The following is a 27,840-nucleotide window of genomic DNA, read 5'->3' as shown; positions in this document are numbered from 1 at the left end:
GGGGCTGAGTGGATGAGCCCAGGCCTGAGCCCGCCCCTGCTACCGAGTCGCGGTCCCCGACGCCCGGCCGGCGGTGCCATCGCGCGAGGAGGAGGGGGTGCGCTTCCGCGGGCGGGGCGTCCACCCGCCGTCTCGGAGGCCGCGGCTCGGCCCGGCACTGCGGAGGGCCGCTTGGTTTCCCGGCACCCAGGTCGCGCGGCTGCTAGGGCCGGAGTCGGTGGATCCGAGCGGGTGCCACCAGCGGCGGCGCGCCGCCTCCCCCGGTGGGAGCGGTGGTTGGGCCAGGCTGCGGCAGAGCGTTCGCTCGGAGATGGCGGAGCAGCCGCGACGCGGCCCGTGGCCCCGAGAGCAGGGAAGCCGGGCAGCCCCGGGACGCGGCGGAGCCCGGGGACAGCGGGGACGCCGCCCAGTCCTCCGGGTGAGCCGCCCCTGAGGAGACCCCCCGCCCACGGTCGCGCTCAGGCCCCGCAACAGACTCTCCTCGATGTTGCCACCATCGCCACCCTCAGGGTCGTCCCGGGGCGGCCCAGCGTGCGCCCCCCACCCCGATCCTTTCCGCCGGCCTCCCTCAGAACCGCCTCGCTCCCGTCCGGACCGGGCGGGCTCCCTTCTTCCCGCAAGGCTCTCCCAGCCCAGAGGCTGTTTTCGATGTCACCCCGGAGTCGCCGCCGCGCGCCCGTGGCCCCTTCCCCTTTGGTGTCCCACATCCGGTGCGCTCTTCGCATCCACCTGTACCCCCGTCTCCTCTCGGCGGGGCCCCTCCACCCGCCAGCCTCGGGCCCCCTCGGCGCCCGTAGCCTCCGCGCCGCTGCTCCGGCCGTCCCGGTCTCCCCTAGCCCAGGCCCGGCTCCCGTCTGGCTTCGCCGTTCTCAGAGACCTCCCGCACACACCCACCCCGCCCAGCCCTGCTGGCCCTCAGCGTTCACTGGCCCGGCCTGCGGCGCCCCTTCCCTAAACCTTGCTGCTTCTTCCAGGTATGAAGCTAAAATGCAGCGGCTAAGAACGCGGCTCTGGAGCTTGACAGGCCTGACGTCGAATCCCAGCCCTCCCATCAACTGAGCTGTGTGATCCTGGGCAAGTTTCTAAGCTTCTCTGAGTTACTCATATGTGAAATGGGGATAATGGAGCACGTACGTTTTCCCTACTTCTTAGGGCTGGTATGAAGATTAAATATATGTAAAGCTCTTAGAAGAATGGCTGGCAAGTTGTAAGTTCTCAAATACGGGATGATACACCCTGAGTATCAACTTCCCGTCAGTGACCTCCTCACTACGATGTTTCTCTAAAGTTGCATCAAATTCTTAGCATTCACCCCTTCTCGTCACCATTTTGATCCTCTCCCCCAGCTCTCTTCTCATGTCGTTTTACCTAGGCCAAAGCTGGACTGTTTTTGTTTTTTTTATTTTTTATTTTTCTGAGCCGGAGTCTCGCTCTGTCACCCAGGCTGGAGTGCAGTGGCTCGATCTCACCTCACTGCAATCTCCACCTCCCGGGTTCAAGTGATTTTCCTGCCTCAGCCTTCTGAGTAGCTGGGACTACAGGCGCCCACCACCACGCCCAGCTAATTTTTGTATTTTTAGTAGAGACAGGGTTTCACCATGTTGGCCAGGCTGGTCTTGAACTCCTGACCTCAGGCGATCCATCCGCCTTGGCCTTTCACAGTGCTGGGATTACAGGTGTGAGGCACCATGCCTGGCCTGAACTGTTTTTAAATCATCTCTGTCAATTCTGAAGGACCTCGGCTCTGCCTTATCACCCCTGAGATGTGTGTGTTTGGGGGTAGGTGGTAGAGAGGGATTGCCAGCCTTACAAGGAGGCTGAGGTGGGGATAGTGACAATAAAACTTAAAGAAGCAGTTGATTTAAGAAAAAGAACAGACTCAGGAGGCTGAGGCGGGAGGATTGTATGACCCCAGAAGTTGAAGACCAGCCTGGGCAACATAACAAGACCCCCATCTCTAAAAAAAATTAAAAATTAGTAGGGCGTGGTGGTGCACAGCTGTAGTCCTAGCTACATGGGAGGCTGAGGTGGGAGGGTCACTTGAGCCCAGGAGTTTGAAGCTGCAGTAGGCTATGATCACACCAGCACACTGTATCCTGGGTGACAGAACAAGACTCCATCTAAAAATAATAAAAGAGATCCCCAAAATTAGACCTCCTTAAAACTGTGTTTTTCTGATCACACTGTCCTCTTTCCTTCTGTCATTGGTTGGATGTGATTTAAGCTCCTGTTACTCTCTGTCATCCAGTCCTTACTCAAGTTGTTCTGTTTGTGTAACTGAACTCAATACCTCATGTCTCTCCAGGCTAGCTCAGGGACTCTTCTGAACTGTTTAGGAATCGGGTTGGAGAACCACTTAGGCTAAGTTAGGAAGGAGAACTAGAGTGGACTCAGTTGTCTGGCTTTTCTCAGCACCCAGTGTGTGGCCTGCTCAGGAGTTACATTTTTATCTCCTGACTGGCAAAGTTGAGGTGAAGGTCAGGGGCGGGTAATGTTTCACAAGCAACGGGTAAGGGAGTCCCTAAGTTCTGGGTTTGGAAACTGGTAGAATGATTACCTATCATGAGGATTGCTCTTTCCTTTTGAACTCCCCCACCATAGTGTCCACCTGACTGCAAGTTCGTTAATGCTGTTGGCTGTGATCTTGGGTTTGATTGATGAGGACGATTAACAGACTCATGAGTTCCTTATCTGATATTTCATTGGAGCATGGGACTTTTGAGGACTTCCGGGGCTTTCCGTCCCTTCCTCACAGAAAGATCAGAGCTGTTGCTGGCTGGCCAGCTACTCAGTCATGGGCTAGGAACTCCTTTCAGAGCAGGGCTGTTTTTAGCCTCCTAGGATATTTAGCCTCTTGTTGATGGGAGATTTGTTCCCCTCTATCATTTGCATATACTGCTCCATCTCTGAGCTTTGCTTAGAGTGAAGAATTTGGACATTCATTTGGGTATTTTAAGAAAAGGAAAGGGAACAAGCTGTGAAGCCAAGGTAAAGGACTTAGCTTGTAGATTCTCCTACAGGAGGCTTTTTTTCTTTTTTTTTTTTTTTGAGAACAGATTATCCAATAAGCAGGAGGTAAGAGAGATGGGATGGGGAGGAAAATGGATTAATGACACAGTTTCAGAAGGAGGAATAACCCACTGATTTCTCTGTCTTACAGGTAGGGGGGCAGAGATTGAACTTTGCTGACCTTTGATGTGAGGCACTCAGCCAGGGCCAAGGGGAGAGCCTGGCAAGATTTGCAGCCTGAAGCCATGGGCCAGGGGGCCATGGTGACCTGAGACTAGTGGACTCTGTATGGTTGCCCCCTGCTTCCCCTTCTGCCTCCCCTACCCTATACTAAGGGGACTCATCTCCACCTCTTAAGGAAACTCCCCCTGAGGGAATCCCTGTCCCATATTTTCCTATCCTTCTACCCTTCCAAGACAGTCCTAGCCTATAGAACTCCTACCTCCCATCCCCTGAGGTGGTCCCCATTCCTCCCTCCCTTCCTCCCCCCGCCATGCTCCAGTTGTGGAAGGTTGTACGCCCAGCTCGGCAGCTGGAACTGCACCGCCTCATACTGCTGCTGATTGCTTTCAGCCTGGGCTCCATGGGCTTCCTGGCTTACTATGTGTCCACCAGCCCTAAGGCCAAGGAGCCCCTGCCCCTGCCCTTGGGAGACTGCAGCAGCAGTGGGGCAGCTGGTCCTGGCCCTGCACGGCCTCCAGTTCCACCTCGGCCCCCCAGGCCTCCAGAGACAGTTCGAACTGAACCTGTGGTCCTTGTGTTTGTGGAGAGTGCATACTCACAGCTGGGGCAGGAAATTGTGGCCATCCTGGAATCTAGTCGTTTTCGTTATAGCACTGAGTTGGCACCTGGCCGAGGGGACATGCCCACATTGACTGATAATACCCATGGCCGCTATGTCTTGGTCATTTATGAGAACCTGCTCAAGTATGTCAACTTGGATGCCTGGAGTCGAGAACTGCTAGACCGGTACTGTGTGGAGTATGGTGTGGGCATCATTGGCTTTTTCCGAGCCCACGAGCACAGCCTACTGAGTGCCCAGCTTAAGGGCTTTCCCCTTTTTTTACACTCAAACTTGGGGCTCCGGGACTACCAAGTGAATCCTTCTGCCCCGCTACTGCATCTCACACGCCCCAGCCGCCTAGAACCAGGGCCACTGCCTGGTGATGACTGGACCATCTTCCAATCCAATCATAGTACATATGAACCAGTGCTTCTTGCCAGCCTTCGGCCAGCTGAGCCCCTGGTGCCAGGACCAGTTCTTCGTCGGGCCCGGCTTCCCACTGTGGTACAGGACCTGGGGCTTCATGATGGCATCCAGCGGGTGCTCTTTGGTCACGGCCTTTCCTTCTGGCTCCACAAACTTATCTTCGTTGATGCTGTTGCATACCTCACTGGCAAGCGCCTCTGCCTGGACCTCGACCGCTACATCTTGGTAGACATCGATGACATCTTTGTGGGCAAGGAAGGGACCCGCATGAAGGTGGCTGATGTTGAGGTCAGTCTTGTTACTTAAATGTTTTTCTTAGAAGCTATTCACACTCTGGCCTGTCATACTCCCTTCGTTGATTCTGAGCTTGTCATAGGTACACTCCCTGCCTTTCCAGGCAGGAAGAATGCTACTTCTCATGTATTTCCCGTTCAGCCTGCGCTCCTGATTTCTCGCGTTCCTGTTATTCTTCCCAGGCTCTGTTGACCACCCAGAACAAACTCAGGACCTTAGTCCCCAACTTCACCTTCAACTTGGGCTTCTCGGGCAAGTTCTATCATACTGGTGAGCTTATTCCCCTACTCCTTTAGCATATCATAGCTTGACCTGTCCCTTCACTGTCCACCTCCCTGGGCAGACAAGTTGGAGAAAAGGGTCAAGGTTTGGGGTCAGACTGCTGTGAGGAGCTAGTGGTGGGCATGAATTTAGGTTCGCACGGGTGGCTGGAGGGCAAGTTGGCAATGGGGCAAATAGAAAGTCTTACTTAGGCAAGGATCAGTAGGGTTGTCCCAGGGATGGAAAGTGGTCAGTGTTAATACAAAACAAAGGAGGGAACAGGGGCTGACTGGCTGTGGTCAGTGGTCAGCGTGTGGTCATAGGGACAGAGGAGGAGGATGCAGGGGACGACATGCTGCTGAAGCACCGCAAAGAGTTCTGGTGGTTCCCGCACATGTGGAGTCACATGCAGCCACACCTGTTCCACAATCGCTCCGTGCTGGCTGACCAGATGAGGCTCAACAAACAGTTTGCTCTGGTAAGACCTTTGGTTCTCTTCCCCATACTTTCTCCCAGCCATGCTTCCTTTTCTACCATCCCCTAATGGGCTACCCTTTTCCTACCCTTTGCATTTTTCTTTATTTGGAGGCTTCCCCACCCTCTTTACCCTCTACTCCCCAAACCTCACCAGGTCCTGGTGAGAGTCTATGCCATTCCCAGGAGCATGGGATTCCCACGGATCTGGGGTATGCTGTGGCCCCCCACCACTCGGGCGTGTACCCCATCCACACGCAGCTCTATGAGGCCTGGAAATCCGTGTGGGGCATCCAGGTGACCAGCACTGAGGAGTATCCCCATCTCCGCCCCGCCCGCTACCGTCGTGGCTTCATTCACAATGGCATTATGGTGAGGGACTCCCAATATAAGCTTGAATCAAACTCTCACATTTAGACAGCTTTCAACATGCATTGACCTATGTTCTCTATCAACTGCCAGTCCAAGTATGGGGTACATAATCAGGGGTAAAAAGGTGAAAAAATCTTAACACCCTCAGTAAGAGCTTTATTGCTATAACTTCAAACTGAGTCCTCTATAAATCCCAGTATCCTCCATCTACTTCTCATTCTGTCTTTCAAATCTTATCTGTTTTTTCTTTTCCCTCCAGGTGCTGCCCCGGCAGACATGTGGCCTCTTCACTCACACAATCTTCTATAATGAGTATCCTGGAGGCTCTCGTGAACTAGACCGGAGCATCCGAGGTGGAGAGCTCTTTCTGACGGTGCTGCTTAATCCGGTAAGGTGCTGAGAGGAAGGGCTAGAAGATTGGAGAGTCAAGGTGTTTGCAGGCTGGGACCTTTACTCCAAGGCTAATTCAGAGGTGGGGTAGGCTCTCCAAATCTGAAATGCAGGTACCCCCTTACAGATTAGCATCTTTATGACCCATCTGTCCAATTATGGAAATGATCGGCTGGGCCTGTACACCTTTGAGAGCTTGGTGCGCTTCCTCCAGTGCTGGACACGGCTGCGCCTACAGACCCTTCCTCCTGTCCCGCTTGCACAGAAGTACTTTGAACTTTTCCCTCAGGAGCGAAGCCCCCTTTGGCAGGTAAAGGTGGAGTTCAGTCTGATGAGAGACATGATAGGGGTGGGGTGTTTTTTTGTTGTTGTTGGTTTTTTTGATTTTTTTTTGAGACAGAGTCTTGATCTGTCACCCAGGCTAGAGTACAATGGCACAATCTCTGCTTATTGCAACCTCCACCTCCCGGATTCAAGCGATTCTCCTGCCTCAGCCTCCCCAGTATCTGGGAATATATGCACCCACCACCACGCCCGGCTAATTTTTTGTATTTTTAGTAGAGATGGGGTTTCATCATGTTGGCCAGGCTGGTCTTGAACTCCTGACTACAGGTGATCTGCCCACCTCAGCCTCGCAAAGTGCTGGGATTACATATGTGAGCCACTGCGCCCAGCTGGGATGGGGGTTTAAGAAAAGACTAGGCCAGGCCGGGTGCGGTGGCTCATGCCTATAATCCCAGCACTTTGGCAGGCAGATTACCTGAGGTCAGGAGTTTGAGACCAGCCTGACCAACTTGGAGAAACCCCGTCTTTACTAAAAACAAAATTAGCCGGACGTGGTGGCACATGCCTGTAATCCCAGCTAGCAGGAGAATTGCTTGAACCCAGGAGGCGGAGGTTGCAGTGAGCCGAGATCATGCCATTGCACTCCAGCCTGGGCAACAAGAGCAAAACTCCGTCTCAAAAAAAAAAAAAAGACTAGGCCTTATCTGATTATTGGCCCTGGCTTCAGAATCCCTGTGATGACAAGAGGCACAAAGATATCTGGTCCAAGGAGAAAACCTGTGATCGTCTCCCGAAGTTCCTCATTGTGGGACCCCAGAAAACAGGTGAAGTATCCTTAGCTAACTTCTCTTGCCCTGCCTTAAACCCAAAGGATCCTTTTGTCAAGGAACTCTCCTCTCTCCAGGTAATCACAGGAATGAAAAAAGTGTTTTTAATTTTAATTTTTTTTTCTTTTTTTTTTTTGAGATAGAGTCCTCTTTCTTTTTTTTTTTTTTTTTTTTTGAGACGGAGTCTCGCTCTGTCACCCAGGCTGGAGTGCAGTGGCCCGATCTCAGCTCACTGCAAGCTCCGCCTCCCGGGTTCACGCCATTCTCCTCCTCAGCCTCCCGAGTAGCTGGGACTACAGGCGCCCGCCACCTCGCCTGGCTAGTTTTTTGTATTTTTTTAGTAGAGACGGGGTTTCACCGTGTTAGCCAGGATGGTCTCGATCTCCCGACCTCGTGATCCACCCGTCTCGGCCTCCCAAAGTGCTGGGATTACAGGCTTGAGCCACCGCGCCCGGCCTAGAGTCTCACTTCTTTGCCCAGGCTAAAGGGAAGTGGCACGATCTCAGCTCACTGCAACCCCACTTCCCGGGTTCAGGCAATTCTCCTGCCTCAGCCTCCCCGGTAGCTGGGATTACAGGCAGGTGCCACCACGCCTGGCTAATTTTTGTATTTTTAGTGAAGACGGGGTTTCACCATGTTGGCCAGGCTGGTCTCGAACTCCTGACTTCAAGTGATCCGCCTGCCTTGGCCTCCCAAAGTGCTGGGATTACAGGCATGAGCCACCGCGCCTGGCCTTAATTTGAATTTTTAAGGGAGAAAAAAAGGAACTCCTTTTATACCCACCCCTCACTGATCCAGTCTCTTGAGGCAGTGATTCCTAACCCTGGTTGTATATCAGAATCATCTGTAGTGTTTTCACAAGCTCCACAAGTCATTCTGGTGCACAGTTAAAGCAGAGAACCACTGTTTTAGCCCTTCCCTTCTCTCTCAGACTTGCCTCCTATCATTGTCGTTTGGCCATGGGGGATTTTCCTACCCAGAGTGGTTATTTTTTCACTTCCTTCAAGCTTATGCTGTTGAGCGGGCTTCCCTCCCACAATGGCCTGTTCTTTCTCTCCCATTTAGGGACTACAGCTATTCACTTCTTCCTGAGCCTGCACCCAGCTGTAACTAGCAGCTTCCCTAGCCCCAGCACATTTGAGGAGATTCAGTTCTTCAACGGCCCTAATTACCACAAGGGTATTGACTGGTGAGCCTGGGTCCCATTTGAATGTTTCTCAGAGGAACACTCCCTTCCCCCAAAATACCCCATTCCAGCTTCCCTCAGCACAGACTTCTGGTCACTTCACTCTGCATATCTTTCTACTTCTCTCTCTTCTGTGCTACTTCCTAGGTACATGGATTTCTTCCCTGTTCCTTCCAATGCCAGCACTGATTTCCTATTTGAAAAAAGTGCCACCTACTTTGACTCAGAGGTTGTACCACGGCGGGGGGCTGCCCTCCTGCCACGAGCCAAGATCATCACAGTGCTCACCAACCCTGCTGACAGGGCCTACTCCTGGTACCAGGTCTGCCTGAAGCTAGGGACACACAGGCTAAAGGTTGGGGGTAGCGGGTAGGGGGCAGTGACTGCTATGCTAGAGAGGGAGGAAGGAGTGAGGGTAGAGAAACTTACTAGTGCCTTGGGGATGGGTACCCATGCTGTACTGTCTGTCACCAGACCAAGCGTAAGGGCATAATAATACTGTCAAATCACTAGTCCTTCACCTTCCTTCTCTTCGTCCTTCAGCATCAGCGAGCCCATGGAGACCCAGTTGCTTTGAACTATACCTTCTATCAGGTGATTTCAGCCTCCTCCCAGACCCCTCTGGCACTACGCTCCCTGCAGAACCGCTGTCTTGTCCCTGGCTACTATTCTACCCATCTACAACGCTGGCTGACTTACTACCCCTCTGGACAGGTATAATCCCCGCAAGAGCCATCAGTGGGGTTCCCCTTCCCCTCTTCTTCCCTTCAGCCCAGAGGCTTCTTAGGAATATAGAGGGAACCACATCCCTGTCCCTTTAGTTGCTGATTGTGGATGGGCAAGAGCTGCGTACCAACCCAGCAGCCTCAATGGAGAGCATCCAGAAGTTCCTGGGTATCACACCCTTTCTGAACTACACACGGACCCTCAGGTGGGAGAGCATGACCCAGGGGAGGAGTACTCTATGGGAAATGGGGAAGCAGGTTGACCATGTCTGTTAGAGACATGGATTTACTGTCTCACAAGGAGAGACATGTCCCTGTGGGCAGGGAGGGGCATTGTGCATTTATGGAACTTGAGTTTCTCTTTTCCCTGCCACCTCATGGCCTCTTCCTGTTGAGCAGGTTTGATGACGATAAGGGATTTTGGTGCCAGGGACTTGAAGGTGGTAAGACTCGCTGCCTAGGCCGGAGCAAAGGCCGGAGGTATCCAGATATGGACACTGAGGTAAGTAAAGCCAGGGGCTGGGGAATCCCTCTCCACTTCCAGGATCTGATTCTGTGTCCCACTAGTGTCCCACTTCTTACCATTTCTGCCTCCATTTTCTCCTGTCAGTCCCGTCTTTTCCTTACGGATTTTTTCCGGAACCATAATTTGGAGTTGTCGAAGCTGCTGAGCCGGCTTGGCCAGCCAGTGCCCTCATGGCTTCGGGAAGAACTGCAGCATTCCAGTCTGGGTTGATGTCCCAGCCTCCCGTACCAGCAAAATGCCCTCTGCTTCCCTAAGGGGCAAGCCCAGAGCAGAGCCCACAAGGGGGATTAGAGTGGCCTGGCCCCTCCCCCTCTACCTCAGTAGCCCCCTGAGAAGGGAAGGGTATCCTTTTCCCATAGTTCTGGGGCGAATAAAGGGACTTCCTTTGGTACCCCACATCATGGTACTAGGTACCTTTGACCCATCATCTTGGGAGGTGGGGAGGAATGAGAGGGTTCAGGCAGGGTATAGGGGAATGTATTAGTCCAATGAGATTTCCCTTTTCATCCACAGCAGTGTATCTATCTATACCTGGCTATGGGAGAGACCCCTTGCTATGGCCCCTTTAGTCAGGCAGTGGGATCTACCTGTGGCCCGGCCTCCCTAATGTCATTCACATTGAATGGGGATGAGGTCGGACAGTGGCTCATAGAGCTGAGTATGAGCCCTAGCTGTGGGCTAGAAATGTCCTTAATAAACATCCTTATTTTTCTGTTTTGTCTGCCTCCCTGGAGTGGGAAAAACTTAGACTAAAGCGTCAGTTTTCCCCCCAGTTCAAGGTTCATCTGCACATGGAGTTTGGAAAGAAGGGAAAGGCCCAGGTCGACTAGAGTAAAAAAGGAGTTTATATATTTATAAATGCCAAATAAATACCAGAGGCCACCCAACGCCCCCTCCCAGACAGGGCTGTCTCCCCCAGCCCTAGGCTTCTAGGGTCTGAGACATCTTGGCCCCAGGCTACAGCCCAAGAGCAGCTGTCAGTCTGGGCTACCAGGGAACTGAGTGAGGATGATCTGTCCAGCCAAGCTTCACTCCCCCTGTGTGAGGGGCCCCCATAGCCACAGGCCTGGGTCCCTGTATAGGACCCTACGGGTGAAAGACTCAGGGGGAGAAGGTGGCCATCTCGAGTGAGACCCGCTGCCACAGCTCCTTGGTCTGTTTGCTGCGCTTGAGGTTCTGTAGGATGTCGTTGAACTGCATCATGCCCATGGGCGTCAGGCAGAAGGCGCTGCGGGCGCTCCGGATCGCATTCACAAAGTCGTCGTAGTCCGCAGGAGTCAGGTGAATCAAGCGGTGGTGGATGTACTGGAGGAGGATGTGTGCAGGATGAGCACAGAACCAGGCCCTGCCTCCCTTCCCTCTGGTACAAGACCACCCAGGAAGTGCTCCACCCTGCTCCATAATTCTAGCTTGTCACCTGCATGTATGCCTGCTGGCAGCGCTGCACCAGTTGGTGGAAGGCCGGGGCACGCAGGTGGTTGTGGGCATGAGCGGGACTCAGCCGCTGCAGCGTCTCCATGACGATCTCCTGCAGCACAAACGGGCTCAGCACCCCCTTGGCTGCCCCCACACAGAACTGGTGCACGTAGTTCACTCCTGGGGGGCAGGGGGAGGGGCATGAGACGGGGGTGGCCACCTCTGCCCTAGGGACCCAACTTACATATCTCAGCTCTGGCCTGGCAGAGAGCCTCCCTCCACCCCAGGAGCTGAGGTAACCCTCCGCCCCCCGCGCACGCACACATACCCGACCAAGGCCTCAACTCTGAGCAAGAGCTAGGAAGGAGGTCTGGGATAAGGAAGGTGGGGGAGAGCAGGTGGGGGGGGGGAAATGGTCCTAGGGAGGGGAGGTGTTACCCAGCTTTGCTGCCAGCCCCAGCAACCATTTGACATCATCAGTGTAGGGGGGGGAGCGGGAGAAGTTGTTGGGGTGATCGTTGTGTGCCCGGCGACCCAGCATCTCCAGTGCCAGCATTCCTGGGAGATAAGAGTGGGTACATGGTAGGGAGTATCCTCTTCACCCTTTACCCCAACCTGCCACCTGACCCCACAGCAAACAAATGAAGAGCTAGAGGAAGGGTCCTCTGAGGAGCCACTGGCACAACTGCAGGTAGGAGCACAGAAAGGGATGTCCTCTCACCGACACGGTAGGCAGCATGCAGGTGGTGCAGGCTGTGGGGACTGACTGGCTGACTGTGCGTCTCCTCCTCGGGTGGTGGAAAACCTCCGCTCACCAGAGGGCTGGGCTGTGTGGTCAGGGCAGGCAGTGAGGCACCCTGGATGGCTGGAAATGTGGATGCTGGATGGACACTGCTCACTAAGTGGGATGAGAGCCATGTCAGGAACTCAGCCCAAAGAGAGGCAGAGAAGATTCCCTCCCCACCTCCCCTGCCCAGTGTGCCTCCCCTCCATTCACCTGTTCCCTGGCCCCACAACTCACAGGCCACACTGGTGGGCAGTGGAAGCCCTGGCTCTGTGTGGTAGGGATGTACTGTGATGGGTGCCATGGAAGGGACGGGGAAAGACACAGCAGTGGCAGCAAGTGAGGGAGGAGTCACTGAATAAGGGTACTGAGCCCCCAGGAATGCAGGATGCACACCCTAGGGGCAGGGAGAAGAACAGAGGGCAGATGCCAAGTTCGATTAGGATGTTGCTTTCCTGCTTCACCCCCACAAGCCGCTATCCTGACAGTTTTTTTTTTTTTTTTTTTTTTGAGACAGAGTCTTGCTCTGTTCTCCAGGCTGGAGAGCAGGGACACGGTATCGGCTCACTGCAACCTCTGCCTCCCAGGTTCAAGTGATTCCCATCTCAGCCTCCCAAGAAGCTGGGATTATAGGCGTGCACCCAGCTAATTTTTAGTAAAGATGGGGTTTCCGCATGTTGGCCAGGCTGGTCTCGAACTTCTGACCTCAAGTGATCCACCCACATCGGCCTCCCAAAGTGCTGGGATTAAAGGCGTGAGCCACCATGCCCGAACGTCATTTCTTATTTTAGTTGGGCTGGGTCCCCCAGACTCCCACCACCTCACCAGGACTTTTGGACAGCCCAATTATACTCCCAGAGTACCCCACTCCAACCCCCTATGAATTCCCAGTATTTTCCCACGTCTCACCCCCCCAGCAGAACACTGGTCTCACCTGTGGGTATGCAGAGCTGGGCACAGGGAAGACGGCAGGCCGGGGCATGTGAGGCATGGGGTGGGCAGGGTGAGCTGGGTGAGTGAGGTACTGAGGGCTACAGGGCAAGTGGGGCTGTAGAGCAGTGTAGGGGTGCAGGCCAGGGGAGTGGCCATGCCCCAGTCCTGGACCTGGGTACAAACTAGACCCCACCGAGATGACGGGCACCACTGTGGCTGCTGCTGTCACTGCTGCCGCCGCCACTGTAACCGGCTCAGTCCCTGGGCCCCCTCTACCCTCAGGCATACCCCGCCCAGCCTCCCCAGCTGCCCTGATCCCACTGGCACTACAGCTTGTAGCCCCTTCACGGGCTGTGGATGAGCCACCTGCAGTTTGCTCATATAGCCAGAACCACTGGTGAGCAACCTCAAACAACACTTCAGGGTACACTCCCCCACCCTTAGCTGCCTCTTCCACTGCCATGCAGGCCTTCTCCAACATGAGGTTGTCCTGGAAGAGAGGGGAACAGAGTGTTAAGGGGGAAAGGCCTTTACCACATGGATGGTGTTAGATGAGATTCCAATGTCTCCCTCAGAGCTGTCTCATTCCCAGGGAGGCATCAGAGGTCAGTGTCAATGCTCAGAGTCCGTTATCAGAGCAGTGAGTGCTTCACACACTGAATAAATACTGATCAAAGTCAGTCAAGACCCAGGTTATAGTCCCAGTTCCAAACTAATTTAACAGCCCCCTCCCATTCAAGTCTTATATGTATGAGGCCTTCCCTAAGTTTTCTATCCTGAGTGATGATCTTGGTCCCTAAACTGTAGGCCTCCATTTCCTTATCTGTAAAACAGAAATAAACCTAACCTTTGAGTTGTAAAGATGGGTGCAAAAGCACATTAATAGGCAAAATGTCGCCATGAGAGGACCAACAGTCATCTGTAAACTCCAGAATATGGGAATCAAGAGCTGGGCCCTTAGCTTTCCCATGCCCAACCTCCCTGCCCAGATACCCCAGAAGAGGTTCCCAGATTTCCCATAGAAATACCTGTTCCTTGCACTGCACCAGGGCCCGCTGGATCTCATTAGGGTTCAATGCATGGGCATGAGGCAGGCAGCTCAGGGCCAGCTCTGCTGCTGCCCTCACCATATTGGAGTCTCTTGCCCGTGATGCCCTGTCAGCCAGGGATGCAACCTCAGGGGGTGTCAGGTGCCCATCCCAGCATTCTACCAGTATAGTCAGGGCTGCGCTGCCTATCTCCATGGCCTGGCCTTAGGGGAAAGAAGAGAAGGGCAGAGTTGGGTTAGTGTGGGCACCACTGGGGTGTGAGAATAATGTCTCTTTATCAGATCAGTAATCCCCCACAAAGATAAGGCTCTTATCCCCACCAATTAATCCCCCTCCCATACCCAGGTCAGGTCAAATGATTTACCTGTAATCCAGGAAACGTGAGAAGAATAAGTACGTGAGAGCCAGTTGGGAGAAACAAAGTTGTGCAGGCCAAGGGCATAAAGCCCAATCTCGAAGGCGCAAAGGTGCAGGTTGCGGTGAGGACCCTGGTGGCCCCCTGAGGAAGATGGATGTGTGAAAATGGAAGTGCTGCTGTTGCCCCCTGCCTTGATCAGCACTGTCTTCGCCAGCTCGAAGTAGAAGTGTGCAGCTGCCTCTGATGGCTGATTGGGTACATGGGGGGCATGACTCTCGGGGCGGCGGCCCTTGTACCTGAAGGGGCAATGGGGTAGGGACGGGGGTTGGGGTTTCTTTGAAATGGGTATCCCGGTAGGTTGGGAAGGACCAGGGAAAGTGAGGATGCTGGGAGACAATGGTTGGATTGCACTAGGGATATGGCTCTGAGGGTGGGCCAGATCAGGGAAGATGGGGAGTTCTTCCCACTGACCTGCCAACTTCAACAGTCTTTGCCCGGGCTCCTCCACTGGCACTGGCCCGGCGACTTCCACTGGAGGATGAGGAGCCCAGGGAGTCTGAAGAAGAGCTGCTAATGCTGTCACTGTCCTGACCTCGACCCCAGGAGGTGGGGGCCCAGCCCCCTCGAAGTGGTCTCCGGCTTAAGGTCGGGGAGCTATCCGATGTTGTTTCAGGGGCACTGCTGTCAATGCTGGCCATGCCTAACCCCCCAAAAGAAGTCAGTCTCAGAAGTCAGGAGTCCCAGATGTTAGACTCCAACCTTCAGGATTATCCTTCCCTCTATGCTAGCCCACAGGCTGTCCTACCTGTGTGCTTCTTCTTAGGCCGTCCTGGAGACCCCCATCCCCGTCCATTATAGCCTCCACGACTGCCAAGTGCCAACCGGCTAGGAACCTTCCCTTCTGGCCTGGGGGTCAAAGCTGCCTCAGATGGAAGACCCTCACAGGGGGAATGTGGGGAACTCTCTAGGTGAGGAAAACAGGACGCTGGGATGAGCCCAGGAAAGGGGATCTCAACATAGCTCCACACCATTCATCCCCCCTGCCCAGTGCCCCCACCTCACCAGGCACATTCTTCTCTGTGAAGCCCTCAGTGGGGCCTGGCCCAGCCCCTGCCACACTCCCTGGTTGAGCAGGCCCTGCAGAGCCTGAGGTCAGTGGTTGCAGGGCCCCTGGGGCAGATGGGCCCCCGTGCTTTGAAGGAGACCTCTGGCTGGCTGTGGTTGGGCGGCTAGATGAGTAGAAAGAACTCAGCGTCTGTGGCTTATGTGTCTGGCTCTCTCGGTCCAAGAGTTTGTCTAAGATCTGGAAGACAGAAGCAGTGACCTCCAGAGAAGCAGTGACAGGATGCCCTTTAGCTCCTGACTTCTGTTACCTTCCTGTCTCCTTGAAATGAAATGGCCAACTGCTACATCCTCAGGGAGCCTTCCCCAGTTACAACCACAGGATGACCTCCTGGCTTACATGTCTTTTGTTTGTAACTTATTCAACCCCAACATATCTTGGTATCCTCCATTAACACCCACAGGGCAGAATATACTGATAGTCAATAAATACTGAAATAAGCGAATGAATGACTTTATGCCCTCTGCTTCTCTTCCACCCCCGGCCCTAGCACTCCTATAAGAACCACTGGTCTCCTCTTATTCTTTATGAGATGTCCCCAAGATTCCCTACTTACCTCCTACGGGCAGAAGAGCACTTTTCTTTTTTTCCTCTTCTTCTTTTTTTTTTTTTAAGAGACAGGGTCTCGCTCTGTTGCCCAGGCTGGAGTGCAGTGGTATGATTATAGCTCACTGTAGCCTCAAACTCCTGGGCTCAAGCAATTCTCCCACCTCAGCCTCCCGAGTAACTGGGACTACAGGCGCGCGCCACCATGCCCGGCTAATTTTCTAATTTTTTGTAAAGACAGGGTCTCACTATGTTGGCCAGGTTGGTCTCAAACGATCCTCCCGCCTCTGCTTCCCAAAGTGCTGAGATTACAGGCATGAGGCACTGCACCCAGCCTAAAATAGCACTTTTCTCATTGTACTGGAAACTCCCTGAGAAAGGTAGTAAAATGTGCTCTCTTTCTCTGCCTGTCAAAGGCCCCAGTACCTCAGTCCCTTACTTTTTTTTTTTTTTTTTTGAGACAGGGTCTCGCTCTGTCACCCAGGTTGGAGTGCAGTGGCGCAAACCCGGCTCATTGCACCTCTGCCTACTGGGTTCAAGCAATCCTCCCACCTCAGCCTCCCGAGTAGCTGGGACTACAGGCATGTGTCACCACGCCCAGCTGCTAATTTTTTGTATTTTTTGGTAGAGACGGGATTTTGCCATGTTGCCCAGGCTTCTATCAAACTCCTGGGCTCAAGCCATCCGCCCGCCTCGGCCTCCCAAAGTGCTGGGATTACAGGCATGAGCCACTGCACCCGACCCCAGTCTCTTACCTTCTTAAGCTTGGCCTGGTCGTCCTTGTAAGTGATCATTAGTGCTAATGCCAGGTCACCCTTCTCCCGACGTGTACCTTCACATAAGAGGGGATGTTCTGCCTCGCTCACTGTTGTCTTCATGCCTGTGAGAAAGAGGACCTTATGGGGATTGACAGTAGTCATAATTCCTAAGGCAGCAAAGGCAAGAGGCCAGGGTTCCCAAGCCATTAGCATATGAGGTAAGGGGTTCCCTTGGTCCAACCCACGTCACCTATAGAAGTCCTCATTGACTATTACATCCAACCTAAGCTCTGGTGTGCTTTTCAAAACCTTCATAACCAGGTCCAATTTGCTTACCCAGCATATACTTACCACTTTAGGGAAGCTGGGCTCCTCATTCTCATGAAAACTTAATTGCATTGTGTGTTTACTCACGGTGTTCGCTGGTCTAGGACCTACTGATTTTTTAACCCACATTCCATATTCTACCACTTCCCTTAGGCCTTTCCCTAGATTTCTGTTTTGGTGCCCTTACAATACCCAACACCCACAGCACACAATTTTTTTTTTTCTTTTTTTGAGACAAGGTTTCACTCTGTTGCCCAGGCTGGAGGGCACTGGTACAATCACGGTTCACTGCAGCCTCAATCTCCAGGCTGAAGCAATTCTCCCACTTCAGACTCTGGAGTAGCTGGCAGCACAAGGCATGTGCCACCACACCTGGCTAATTTTTTTTTTTTTTTTTTTTAGTAGAGATGAGGTCTTGCTAGGTTGCCCAGGCTGGTCTTGAATTCTTGAGCTCAAATGATCCTCCTGCTTCAGCCTCCCAAAGTGCTGGGATTACAAGCATGGGCCACCACACCCGGCCATATAGCACACATTTTTGCCCTGAATTCCTGACTGTCTTACAGGCACTAGTTGGCTCACACACGTCACCCTGACCTTCCCATTACTATACAGCCCTTCAGAACAAGGCACAGGTCTCATGTCCTTTAAGACCTGAACCAGGCTTAGCTCATGGATGTGCTCAAGACGTTGACAGACTCACCCAAGGCAGCAACTGCTGCTTCAAATCCCAGCTCCTCATCCCCAGGTGTCTCGCTGTTCCAGTTGCGACTTGGGGGCCGGGAACCTGTGGGAGAAACCACTGTATAAAAGTTGGGGTAAGTCAGGCAGACAGAAGTATCATGCACAGGAAAAAAATGCAAGGGAACCCAAAATCCTCATCATCACAGACCTACCCATGAAGCTGCCTGATGGGTCCTAAAGGTGATTCAGAACCTTGGGGCTCTTGGTTTTTCTTAGAGAAAGCTACCCCTACCCCAGTTCCCCACTTACTGTAGGGTCAGGCACCATACCTGGAGCACAGAGGACGTCAAAGATGAAACTGGCCAACATGAGAGGCAACACAGGCCGATAGTCACAGAGCGTCCCCTCCCGAAGCTCCTCTGCCCGGCACCGCATGGTACTCATCTCGCTCGGACCCAGAGGGATCTTCTTGAGCAAGGCAGCCACCTCAGACTCCTGGTATGCCAGCTTCACCTGAGGGCACAGGAAAGAGCTCAGACCTCCAGTGTGTCAACAGAGATCAAGGTATAAGGCTCTAAAGAGACTGAAGTACAAGGCTGAGATGGAGCCTCTGACCTCCAAGGCCTTGGTAGAAGCTGGAGGCCTCTGCAGCTCTAAGGCAAACATGCCAACTCGGAAGGCCAGGTTGTGGTGCTCTGGACGCTCACTTAGCACTGTCAACAGGAAAGCTGCCTTGCTCAGGGTGTTGGTAGCCACCCAGGTCTGACGGCTCGTGGATACCTTGTTCTTCTTGCCCTAGAAAAGGAAGAAACACAGGAGACAGGCAGATGATTCTGACTTACCCTGGTGGAGGTAGAAGGAGGCTCTCACTTGGGGTGGGGCATGGGAGCAGGTTGGGGGTAAGTGGGGGAAGGGAAGGTAGAGGAAGGGGGTCTCTCTCACCTTGGCAGGGGGCGGCTCTACCTTGAGGTCGGGTGGGTTGGCTAGCAGATCCTGGGCAAGCTCCACGGTGAGACGGGAGGCCTCATTGCTGTAGCCATGTGCATGCAGGGCCTCAGCACAGGCAAACAGTACCTGGAAGGAGGACATGGGACCAGAAAGGTTGAAGTCCCAACTTCCAGGGGCAGGACATCATGGTCACTCATGCAGCCAACATTCCTTGAACACTTGCTACATGCCAGGCCCTGCGCTGCTCCACAGGAGCTCTGGTTAGAGACCCAGATACATAAACACACGCCACCGTGATGCCAGCTATTACAGGGAAAAGTCAATGGGAAGCAGGCGGGATATCTTGGGGCAGAGGGACAGTATCAGAGAGACTCGCCAGAAGAAATGATCTTTAAGATCCCTAAGACATGAAGAAGAAACACTGGCTAATGGAGAAAAACATTCCAGGCAGAAAGGTCAATCTGTCCAAAATCCTGGAGGCAAGAGACAGCCTGGCAGATACAGGAGTGGTTCAGCTGACTGGAGTGCAAAGGACAGAACAGCCAAGTGAGGCTGGCAAAGCAGGCAAAGATCAGATCAAGTGGACCCTCATAGGTCATGCCAAGCACTTTCATTTTATCATAAGGGCAACAGGAACCCATTGAAGGGTTTTAAGTAGGAGAGTGATACCATCACATTTTAGCAAAATCATGTGGAAGCAGCAGGAAAGAGAGTAGACTGAAAGCAGGGAGGCCAGTTCGGCGCCTGCAACAGGATTCTCACAGTCCTGGTGATGGTCCTGACACTCTCAACTAGAGCTAGAAGGCCCCTCCCAGCTGTGGCTAAGGAGCACCCAGCCCTCCCTCCTTCCATCCCCTCACCTCCATGCGGCTCTCCTGTTCCAGCGGCTTCAGCCCAGCAAACAGGTCGTGCTCCTCCCCAGCCCCGCCCTCGGCCTTCTCTTCCTCGCCCCCAGCCCCATCCTGGGCATTCAGATAGTACGCCTGGTAGTCGTCATCCTCCTCTCCAACTGCAGGGGCTGCCTCTTTGGTTTTGGGAAGCCCACTGCCACTCTCATCTGTAGAAGGGAGGTCGTCCCGGGTACAGACATCCCCAGGCAGTAGGCCAGGGGGACCGGCAGAGGTTGTGGGAGGCTCAGGCCCTTCTGAGAAGTACACACCACCATCTTCTTCATAAGTATCTGGGGACTCAGGAAGGAAAGTGGAAGGGCCTCGGGAGCCACCGTGGAGAGGACAGGGTGGAGGGCTCTCAGGGAATCCCCCGAAGGTGCTGGCCTCTGCGCCCAGGGCCAGGCTGCTGTCATCCAGGCTCATCTCGGCCAGGTCAGGCTCCAGGGAGCTGTCTTCACTGCTCAGCCGTCGCTTGCTCCCGCCACCTGCTGAGCCCTTGCTCCCACTGCCAGCCCCACCCAGTGCCTTGGCTTTGCCCCCACCTGGACCCATCTTATGCAGAGCTTTATCTCCCCCTTCAGCTGAGAGGCGGCGGGGACCCCGCTGTGATGAGGGGACCCCCTCACCCAAGCCCTTTCGCTTGGTCCCAGGCTCCTTGGGCCGCACAGCTGGCTCAGCAGGAAGGGGTCGGGGCCGGTCCCGGGATTCCTCCAGGCCCCCAGAGCGGGAGGCACCTGGCCGAGAGGGCAGGGCCCGGGCCCAGCACAGTGCCAGCTTCCTGTCAGTGCCGCTGTAGGTGACACCGGGAAGTGGGTAGGCCTCTTCCCAGTTGAAGTAGCAGGCCTCCACCGCTGGCCGGAAGCCAGGGAAGAGCCGCTCCAGCGTCTTCTTGTGTTGGCCCCGCTTGACGTTCTCAATCACCTTCAGTTGCCACTGCCGCAGCTGTGTACACAGTTCCCGGCGCCTGTGGGAACAAGGGGCAGGAGGCTGCTGAGGGGCTACTGGGAAAGGATGGGCATGGAGTAGGTGTACACCCCAAAGAGGGGCACGGGAAAAGGACACAGGAACTACTTCTTGACCCAGCCCCATAAACATCACTGAAACACTGGGGAATTTTGAAAATGGGTGTTATTTAGGGGAGGGAAGGATGAAAGCCTCTCAGAAAAAGGACTCATAAATCACTGCTAACACCAGTGCTCAGCACCTCCCATTTCCCGAGGACTAAAATCATGGTATGTCTCTGCAAACAAGGAGATGAAGGCTCAGTCTGTCCTGAGCTGGCCCAGGCTCAGTTCTGTGGTGAGCCTCAGGGGAGACTCACCGCTGGGGGCTGAGTGCAGGGTCCAGCACGGCCAGCCTCCACAGTGTGACCATCTCGTCACACATGCTGGCACAGGCATGGGCTGCCACCTCTGACTGCCCGTTGCTACGGCCCGTGTGCCCACTGGCACTGCTGTGTGAGGCTGAGGTACGTACGCTATACCACCAACCTGTTATCTGGAGACAAAGAAGGCTGTGAGCTGCACCTGAGAGCTCAGAGAAAGGCAGAGTAGCCCTTCCAGAGTCCCTTTCAGCAAAAGGAGGATGAGGTGGGGGGAGGGAGAGAATGAGCCACCATGGGGCTCCCCAACGCTGGGTGATTACCTGCTCATAGGTGAGGCACTGGTCAGTGAGGATTTCCAACAAGGGGGCAGCATTGCTGTCCCTCCGCTTGAACATCTCCCGCACGATGCTTAGCAGGTTCCAGACGCCCTCCGGCTCACGGCCTCTCAGAGGGCGCAGCAGACATGCCCATTCAGCAGCGGCTGGCGGCTCCGTGGAAGACAGATACATGGAGTTCACATCACTATAAAAGCAGAGGAACAGAAAACCATGATAGTAAGACGGGGCTCAATGAAACCTAAAAGGGCTTCCGGCCCCAAAATACAGAAGACAGAGAGAAAAGGACATCTGTAACAATTTTTGTTTTTCCTTTTTTGAGGCAGAGACTTGCTCTGTAGCCCAGGCTTGAGTGCAATGGCACCATCTCAGCTCACTGCAACCTTCGCCTCCAGGATTCAAGCAATTCTCCTGCCTGAGCCTCCCGAGTAGCTGGGATTCCAGGCGCCCGCCACCACGCCTGGCTAATTTTTGTATTTTTAGTAGAGATGGAGTTTCACCATGTTGGCCAGGCTGGTCTTGAACTCCTGACCTCTGGTGATCTGCCCACCTTGGCCTCCCAAAGTGCTGGGATTACAGGTATGAGCCACCGCCCCTGGCCACAAAAACTCTTTAAATCTTTCTCTGCCTCCATTTCCTGATCTATCAAAGGAAGAAAAAGAACTCTTGCTAGGTAAGAGCAGACCACTCTGTGACTGTACAAGGTCACCATCTTCCATCGATTCGTTAGTGACAACTGTGTGCCAGGCACTGTGCCAGTTCAGGGAATAAAAGTTAGGGGTCACAGGCAAGGATAGAAGAAAGGATCTGTCATCAGCCTGAGGGATGCTCCCCCTCCACCACAGACACAGGTATGCAGAGATCTGATTTACCTGAAGACCACAGGGGAGGGGCCACAGAACTTGTGCAGTGTCTTCTTGATGTTGTCAGTGAGTGTCGATTCATCTAGATACCAAGTACTCTGGTCCGATGCTGAGGGCCCTGCTGTGGGGTCTGAGGATGACAAGCAGTCAGTCACCTAGAGATAGGGGCCTGGATTCGCCTGACAACAGCAAGCCTTAAGTAAGTGGCGCTCTGCACTACAAGCTTGCTTTCTTCCTACTGCCCATCTTTCTCCCCACACTCACCCGGAGCTCCACACACTGTATTGATGGCTGTTGACTGGGAAGACAGGAGTTCATCCAGGAGACGCTGAGCTGTGGGGAGGATCTGAGGGAGAAAGAGACAAAGGCAGGCAGAACACGGCCTAGGTGAACCCATGGAGGCCTGGGCCTAACAGGAAGGCCGCTATGCGGCCTGGCCCGGAGCTAATTGCAGGAGGGGGTGCCGACCTCACCTACCTGCTGAGGGAGCTCACTGATGAGGTACTGAGCAAACTTCTGCAGCTGGTCCCTCTGTAGCCGGGACAGGGACTCTGAGACTGGGGCTCGTAGGCAGACTGCAGAAGCCTGAAGGGGACACAGAGTAAAATGGAATAATCTGAGAACAGGCTTGCTGGAGCTGGAGCTGGAGCTGGGGGACAGAGAGGCAGAGTAGGGGAGGTGAGGGGGCTCACATTGTAGCCAGGCATGCAGCAGAGAAGGGGGGGATGGAGCGTAGGATAGGGCCGGGATAAATTGGGAGGGCCTCACGTTGTGGATGCGGAAGAGACAGAGTGCCACGACGTGGGTGCACCATTTGGCCCCAGCCCCACAGGTACAGCTGCAGGAAGTGACCCGGCAGCGGTCAAACATCACAGCCACGTTGTAGGCCCCTTTGGGAGGGACCATCTGAGGTGGCACCACTGTAGCACTCAGGTGGAACCCTGGGGAGAAATGGGGGCGTGGTCAGGGAACACTGTCAAGACCTGGGTCTCTGCCCTTGACCCTGGCCCTGCAGTTATTCAGACAACATGCTCCAGCTTCTTGCGGTGTGTTCTTACTTCATAAGCCAGGGGATGGGAGGAGCAGGGTGTGCCACATGGCATGATGGCCCACTCACCTATCTGCAATGGGTCCTTCACAGCCCTCATGCGGAAGAGCTGATCCCCTCGCTGAAACTCATCTGCACTGCCATTGGCCAGGCATGAATACAGCCTGGGGGTGAAGAAAAGGACACAGCCAAAACTCAGCAAATAACCTTTGGCAGACCCTGTCAGAGACCACAATGCCCTAGGCACTCTCTCTCCGGGCAGGGGGGAGCGGGCGGTGGGGGGGGTGGGAATCCCAGGCAATCCCTCCCTTGTCTTCCTCTCACCACTGCCCCAAATACAATGTCTCCTTTGTTCAATGGGAAACCCAGCAGAGAGTGTGGAGTATCAGGAACCCACTTCCCACCATCAGTCCTTTGGCCTCACCGAATGTCCTCTTCATTCTCAGGGAAGCTCCAAAAAGCAATTCGGAGCTGTAGCTGCTCAGGCACCGGTGGGTAAACTTTCTCCACCACTTCAAATGGGATGTGAAATGCCACCTGCTTTGCTGACAGCTCCACCAATGGAATCACCAGTCCATCTTTGCAAACAATGGTTGGGATCAGGGGAAAGAGAATAGGAAACGAAAAGGGCCATGGTTTCTTGGCACTCATGCCAGTGCCACATCCTGGGCCTCATCTTCACTATGAAAGAAAGAGGAGACCTGGATGAAAGTCCTAGGGATCCCCCTGCAGGATACACTAACCCTTAAGGCTCCATATGGGAAAGGGGAGCTGGACAATCCCCAGCCCACAGCCGGGTACACCTAAGGTCTAGAACAGAAGATACCAGAGATATCTTAAGAAACTCCTGGCCAGAGAGGTGCATTCCAGGACCCTAGCAAGTAACCCTGCTCACATGGCTCAACATTGAATTTCCCATATTCCACGAACATTTTAAATTCAAATTACATGGTTAATGTCTCTCCTCTGGCATTCTTGCCTCCAATTGCTTTTTTTTTTTTTTTTTTTTTTTTTAACCATCTCTTTTACTCTAGATGACTGTAGGCCTCCAGCTAAGGAGAAAAGATAGACCAGAGCCTGGAAGGGATCTCAAGAAGCACGAGAGGCCGGACCACTTTTGGCATACCTAAATGATGACTTCCCACACTGGAAACCCTCAAGGGGAGACAGTTATCACAGGGGACCTAGCTGCTGCTGCAACTGGAATCACCTGGACTAAGATAAAGGTTTTTACCACTCAAGGTTTTCCACAGTGTTTTAATCAAAAAGTAGGAAAAATAGGACAAACTGTACATCTTACAAAATTGCCAGTCACATTAAAAGATAGATCAGAAAATCATAGAATTAAAAAGAACCTTTTTTAAAAAGTTGACCCCTTTATTTTTTATTATTTTTTATTTTTTTATTTATTTTGAGATGAAATCTTACTCTGTCACCGAGGCTGGAGTGCACTGGTGCCATCTTGGCTCACCACAACCTTCGCCTCCTGGATTCAAACTTTCCTCCCACCTCAGCCTCCCAAGTAGCTAAGATTACAAGCGGGTGCCACCACACCCAGCGAATCTTTTGTATATTTAGAAGAGATGGGGTTTCACCATGTTGGCCAAACTGGTCTCAAACTCCTGACCACAAGTGATCCACCCAACTCGGCCTCCCAAAGTACTGGGATTACAGGCATGAGCCATCGCACCCGGCCAACCCCTTTATTTTGCAAGTGAGTGACTGAAGTGGGGGGATTAGGGTAATATGGCACGTTTTCCCAGATTTTAACCTAACCAGGAAGATACCAATATGTGAACAATCTTCATCACCATGACTTCAGTTACTTCCCTCAAAGTGTGGGAGCACTAAGCCCCAATACTACCCACATACTCAAACATGAAAGAAGCCGGAAGGCCACAGAAGACCCACGGTAAAACTGCCTATGATCTGTGTGTGTTTGTGTGTGTGTACACAGGACATATTCTCTCTCTAACTGAAGCTGAATGTCACCACTCCGCCACTCCTAAAAAGTGATATATGTGCGGGGCGCGGTGGCTCACGCCTGTAATCCCAGCACTTTGGGAGGCTGAGGCGGGCAGATCACCTAAGGTCGGGAGTTCAAGACCATCCTGACCAACATGGAGAAACCCCATCTCTACTAAAAATACAAAAATGAGCCGGGTGTGGTGGCACATGCCTGTAATCCCAGCTACTCAGGAGGCTGAGGCAGGAGAATTGCTTGAACTGGGGAGGCGGAGGTTGTGGTGAGCCGAGATCGTGCCATTGCACTCCAGCCTGGGCAACAAGAGCAAAACTCCGTCTCAAAAAAAAAAAAAAAAAGTGATGTATGTAAATTTCTCCGTGTCCCAAAAGAGCACCAGAAATCTCCACAAACCAGTTTGGAAAACGAGACTCTTGGAAAGCCCTGAGTACAATCACACAAATTAAACTCAACTGCTGAAAAAAGCCAGCTTCCACTGAGGACCAGGACAAAAACTGTGCCATGAGGAAGGCACAGCAGGCAAGTCCCAGCCTTGGCTTCTGACAGATGTTTGATATGGCCAGAAGCAAACAAAGCCTATGATCTAAACCTATGAACTATGGAATCTCTGGCAGGCCAGTTCACCTCTACTTTCCTCTGGGTGGGATCCCTTCTTGGTGCTTCTGGGATCAGAGATCATCACCCCGAAGCAAGAAGCTCCCAATGCATTTTGCAATGCGGTGACACGCCACAAGTGGTCACTTCTTCACAATCAGCCCCCTACCCACATTCTCTTCTGTCTACTTTCCGGTATGCCTTAGACTGAACTCAGTTAAGTATTCCCAAGTCAAAGACAAGATTCTTCTCCTTTATCCCATCTCTAAGGCAAAGGAGTGACGAACGATTTACTTTCTGTCCACAAGATCTCCCTGCCACAGAGCGCGCGCGCGCGCGCGCACACACACACACACACACACACACACACACACAGGTGTGGAGAAGCCAGCCCACCCCAGGAAAGCCGGAAAAGCGAGTTCTGAAGTCTGTTCTAAGCTTGGGACAGCTCCCAGTCGGGGACAGCTCCCGGCCGGGGACAGCTCCCCGCTCTTCCCCTGGCTGAAGGGAGCTCTCGGTCGGGGACAGCTCCTGGTCCCGGACAGCTCCCGAGCGAGGCCCAAGCAGGGCCTGCCGCTCCTCCTCCCCCCAGCTCACTCTCACCTCGCATTCTGGTACCGCCACTGCCACCTCCGCCACCGCCGCCAGTGGGGGAATTGGGCCCCGCTGACTGTTTGCGCCATCCCCGCCAGTTCTGGCAGAGGCTCTCGGCCTCGGAGATGAAGGAACAGAGCGAATCCTCCTCAAAACGGTCCGAATCCTCGAATGAGAAGCGCTCTCCGTCCTCCCACTCCGCAAACATCAGCTCCATGGGGCCCGCACCCCCCGGAGCCGGGTCCCCCCCCGCGGATCCGGGGCCTGGGCCGCCGGCCGGGGGTGGAGGGGAGGCCCGGGGCCTGAGGGGCGAGCCGGGGCTGGGGGTGGCCGGGGCGCTCAGGGCGGCCGTGCCGGGCGAGAATCTCAGGCCTGGGAAAGAGACGGAACCGGGCCTCGCCCAACAGCGAGGTGCAAGCGGTGATCCTGGCCAGTCTCCGAGACTTAAGGCCGGGACGAAGCGCTCGGCGGCTGGGGCCTCTAGGCGGCTGCGGAGCCGCCTCCCCCATCAGCTGATCTGGACTTCCGGCCGCGCGGGCCGCCACCACTTCCGCCCTCGCGCGCTCGGGATCCGGATCGGGTACGGGCGGATGTAAGGGACACGTTTATTTAATTGCTGCATTTGCTTTTTTTCCCTCGAGCCCACCCTCAGACACTATAAGAGGAAGCCAACCCCCAATGTTATACGAAGCAACTACAGATCCCAGCAATAACTCGGAGTCCATAATGCCCCCAAGGAATAAACAGCCGCTATGCATGTTGGGAATTGTAGGCTGTCAGGAGAGGACAGGAACTATTGGATGGAGTTATTGTCTTAACTCTGGATAGGCCCCAGGGCCGCACTACTTTCTGGGAATCGTAGTCCAGAAGTCTGCAATCCAGCCGACCTTTTTATAGGGTCTAATTGGGGAAACATCAGAAAAGAATGCATTTGATTTCAGGAAATGGTTGTACTGTTTGTCCATACGGCCTTTGGGTCTACTAACTCAACCTTTTTTTGTGCCATGGACCCTTTAGCAGTCTAGGCAGGTTTCTGGACCCCCTTCTCAGATTGTTTACAAATGCACAAAACACCAAGAATTACAAAGGAAACCAGTTGTTTAAATACAATTATTAAACTATTAATAGAACAAATCTGTAACGTAATAATGCTCCTTTATTTACACATTAAATGACAAGATCTAGGAGGCAGTGTAGTAACTATCATAATTTTGAAGCTGGTCATCAGTATAAATGCTTTTTGAGATATTTATAACCAACTGTAACATGATATGAAAATACCGTGATTTCATATAGGTTTTGATAATGTTACTGTGGTTTGTTTTCCATAGCCCTGACTGAAATGCTAAATTTCAGCTGTAGTTAAAAATACAAATTTTCCCCCAAGTTCACAGATGTCTTAAGTGGAGTCTATTGACCTAGGTTAAGAACTCCTAAGGCTGGGCGCGGTGGCTCACGCCTGTAATCCCAGCACTTTGGGAGGCTGAGGTCGGCGGATCACGAGGTCAGGAGATTGAGACCATCCTGGCTAACACGGTGAAACCCCGTCTCTATAAAACTACAAAGAATTAGCCGGGCATGGTGGTGGGCGCCTGTAGTCCCAGCTACTTGGGAGGCTGAAGCAGGAAAATGGTGTGAACCCTGGAGGCGGAGCTTGCAGTGATGCGAGATCGCACCACTGCATTCCAGCCTGGACGACAGAGCGACACTCCGTCTCAAAAAAAAA

General features: G+C 53.5%; 2 protein-coding genes and 1 long non-coding RNA gene across 21 annotated transcripts; 1 reads left to right on the top strand and 2 right to left on the bottom strand.

Moving 5' to 3' along the window:
* Positions 1–51: 51 nt before the first annotated feature.
* On the top strand, positions 52–14,199 carry NDST2 (N-deacetylase and N-sulfotransferase 2). Of its 9 annotated transcripts, XM_009214659.4 has the most exons (16): positions 52–418; positions 975–1,130; positions 3,161–4,507; positions 4,696–4,783; positions 5,098–5,252; positions 5,435–5,620; positions 5,880–6,008; positions 6,138–6,320; positions 7,023–7,119; positions 8,188–8,311; positions 8,456–8,630; positions 8,852–9,022; positions 9,130–9,239; positions 9,433–9,535; positions 11,610–11,666; positions 14,087–14,187. In XM_009214659.4, exons 3-16 carry the CDS (start codon positions 3,503–3,505, stop codon positions 14,123–14,125), a joined length of 2,622 nt encoding a protein of 873 aa, XP_009212923.1. In that variant the 5' UTR covers positions 52–418; positions 975–1,130; positions 3,161–3,502; the 3' UTR covers positions 14,126–14,187. The 9 variants fall into 9 exon arrangements, with proteins under 9 accessions (XP_009212923.1, XP_009212928.1, XP_009212925.1 ...); XM_009214664.4 differs by lacking the exon at positions 11,610–11,666 and having other exon boundaries at positions 9,130–9,202; positions 14,087–14,199; XM_009214661.4 differs by lacking the exon at positions 11,610–11,666 and having other exon boundaries at positions 14,087–14,199.
* LOC103887538 lies at positions 5,762–9,738 on the bottom strand. The gene is made up of 2 exons (XR_651676.3): positions 9,616–9,738; positions 5,762–6,338 (listed from the first exon to the last, which is right to left on the bottom strand). It is a non-coding gene; the product is annotated as an uncharacterized LOC103887538 (long non-coding RNA).
* ZSWIM8 (zinc finger SWIM-type containing 8) lies at positions 10,387–27,600 on the bottom strand. 11 transcript variants are annotated; one of them, XM_009214651.4, is made up of 26 exons: positions 26,124–27,600; positions 23,367–23,520; positions 23,012–23,106; positions 22,663–22,835; positions 22,372–22,479; positions 22,159–22,240; positions 21,904–22,024; positions 21,017–21,218; positions 20,694–20,869; positions 19,343–20,336; positions 18,498–18,608; positions 18,150–18,329; positions 17,864–18,047; positions 17,554–17,652; positions 16,524–16,648; positions 15,162–15,402; positions 14,905–15,063; positions 14,571–14,799; positions 14,106–14,395; positions 13,721–13,944; positions 12,694–13,182; positions 11,973–12,156; positions 11,697–11,873; positions 11,414–11,533; positions 10,977–11,087; positions 10,387–10,864 (listed from the first exon to the last, which is right to left on the bottom strand). In XM_009214651.4, the coding sequence occupies exons 1-26, from the start codon at positions 26,329–26,331 to the stop codon at positions 10,404–10,406; spliced, it is 5,697 nt and encodes a 1,898-aa protein (XP_009212915.1). In that variant the 5' UTR covers positions 26,332–27,600; the 3' UTR covers positions 10,387–10,403. The 11 variants fall into 11 exon arrangements, with proteins under 11 accessions (XP_009212915.1, XP_009212913.1, XP_009212914.1 ...); XM_009214649.4 differs by having other exon boundaries at positions 18,477–18,608; positions 26,124–27,599; XM_009214650.4 differs by having other exon boundaries at positions 17,554–17,637; positions 18,477–18,608; positions 26,124–27,599.
* Positions 27,601–27,840: the final 240 nt, after the last annotated feature.

This window comes from Papio anubis, chromosome 11, assembly GCF_008728515.1.
Source record: "Papio anubis isolate 15944 chromosome 11, Panubis1.0, whole genome shotgun sequence".
Lineage (NCBI taxonomy): Eukaryota > Metazoa > Chordata > Mammalia > Primates > Cercopithecidae > Papio > Papio anubis.
Note: the sequence above shows the minus strand (reverse complement) of the source record. Positions and strands in the feature narration are given on the sequence as shown.

Bases quoted from the DNA above. Each gene is read 5' to 3' on its own strand.
- NDST2 (XM_009214657.4), top strand. From the start codon at position 3,503: ATGCTCCAGTTGTGGAAGGTTGTACGCCCAGCTCGGCAGCTGGAACTG. The intron at 8,312-8,455 runs GTGAGCCTGGGT...GCTACTTCCTAG, and splicing joins TACCACAAGGGTATTGACTG to GTACATGGATTTCTTCCCTG. The intron at 8,631-8,851 runs GTCTGCCTGAAG...TTCGTCCTTCAG, and splicing joins GGGCCTACTCCTGGTACCAG to CATCAGCGAGCCCATGGAGA.
- ZSWIM8 (XM_009214649.4), bottom strand. From the start codon at position 26,331: ATGGAGCTGATGTTTGCGGAGTGGGAGGACGGAGAGCGCTTCTCATTC. The intron at 22,836-23,011 runs GTGAGTGGGCCA...ATTTCTCCCCAG, and splicing joins GAAGGACCCATTGCAGATAG to GGTTCCACCTGAGTGCTACA. The intron at 18,048-18,149 runs GTCAGAGGCTCC...CTGTGCCCTCAG, and splicing joins CTTCTACCAAGGCCTTGGAG to GTGAAGCTGGCATACCAGGA.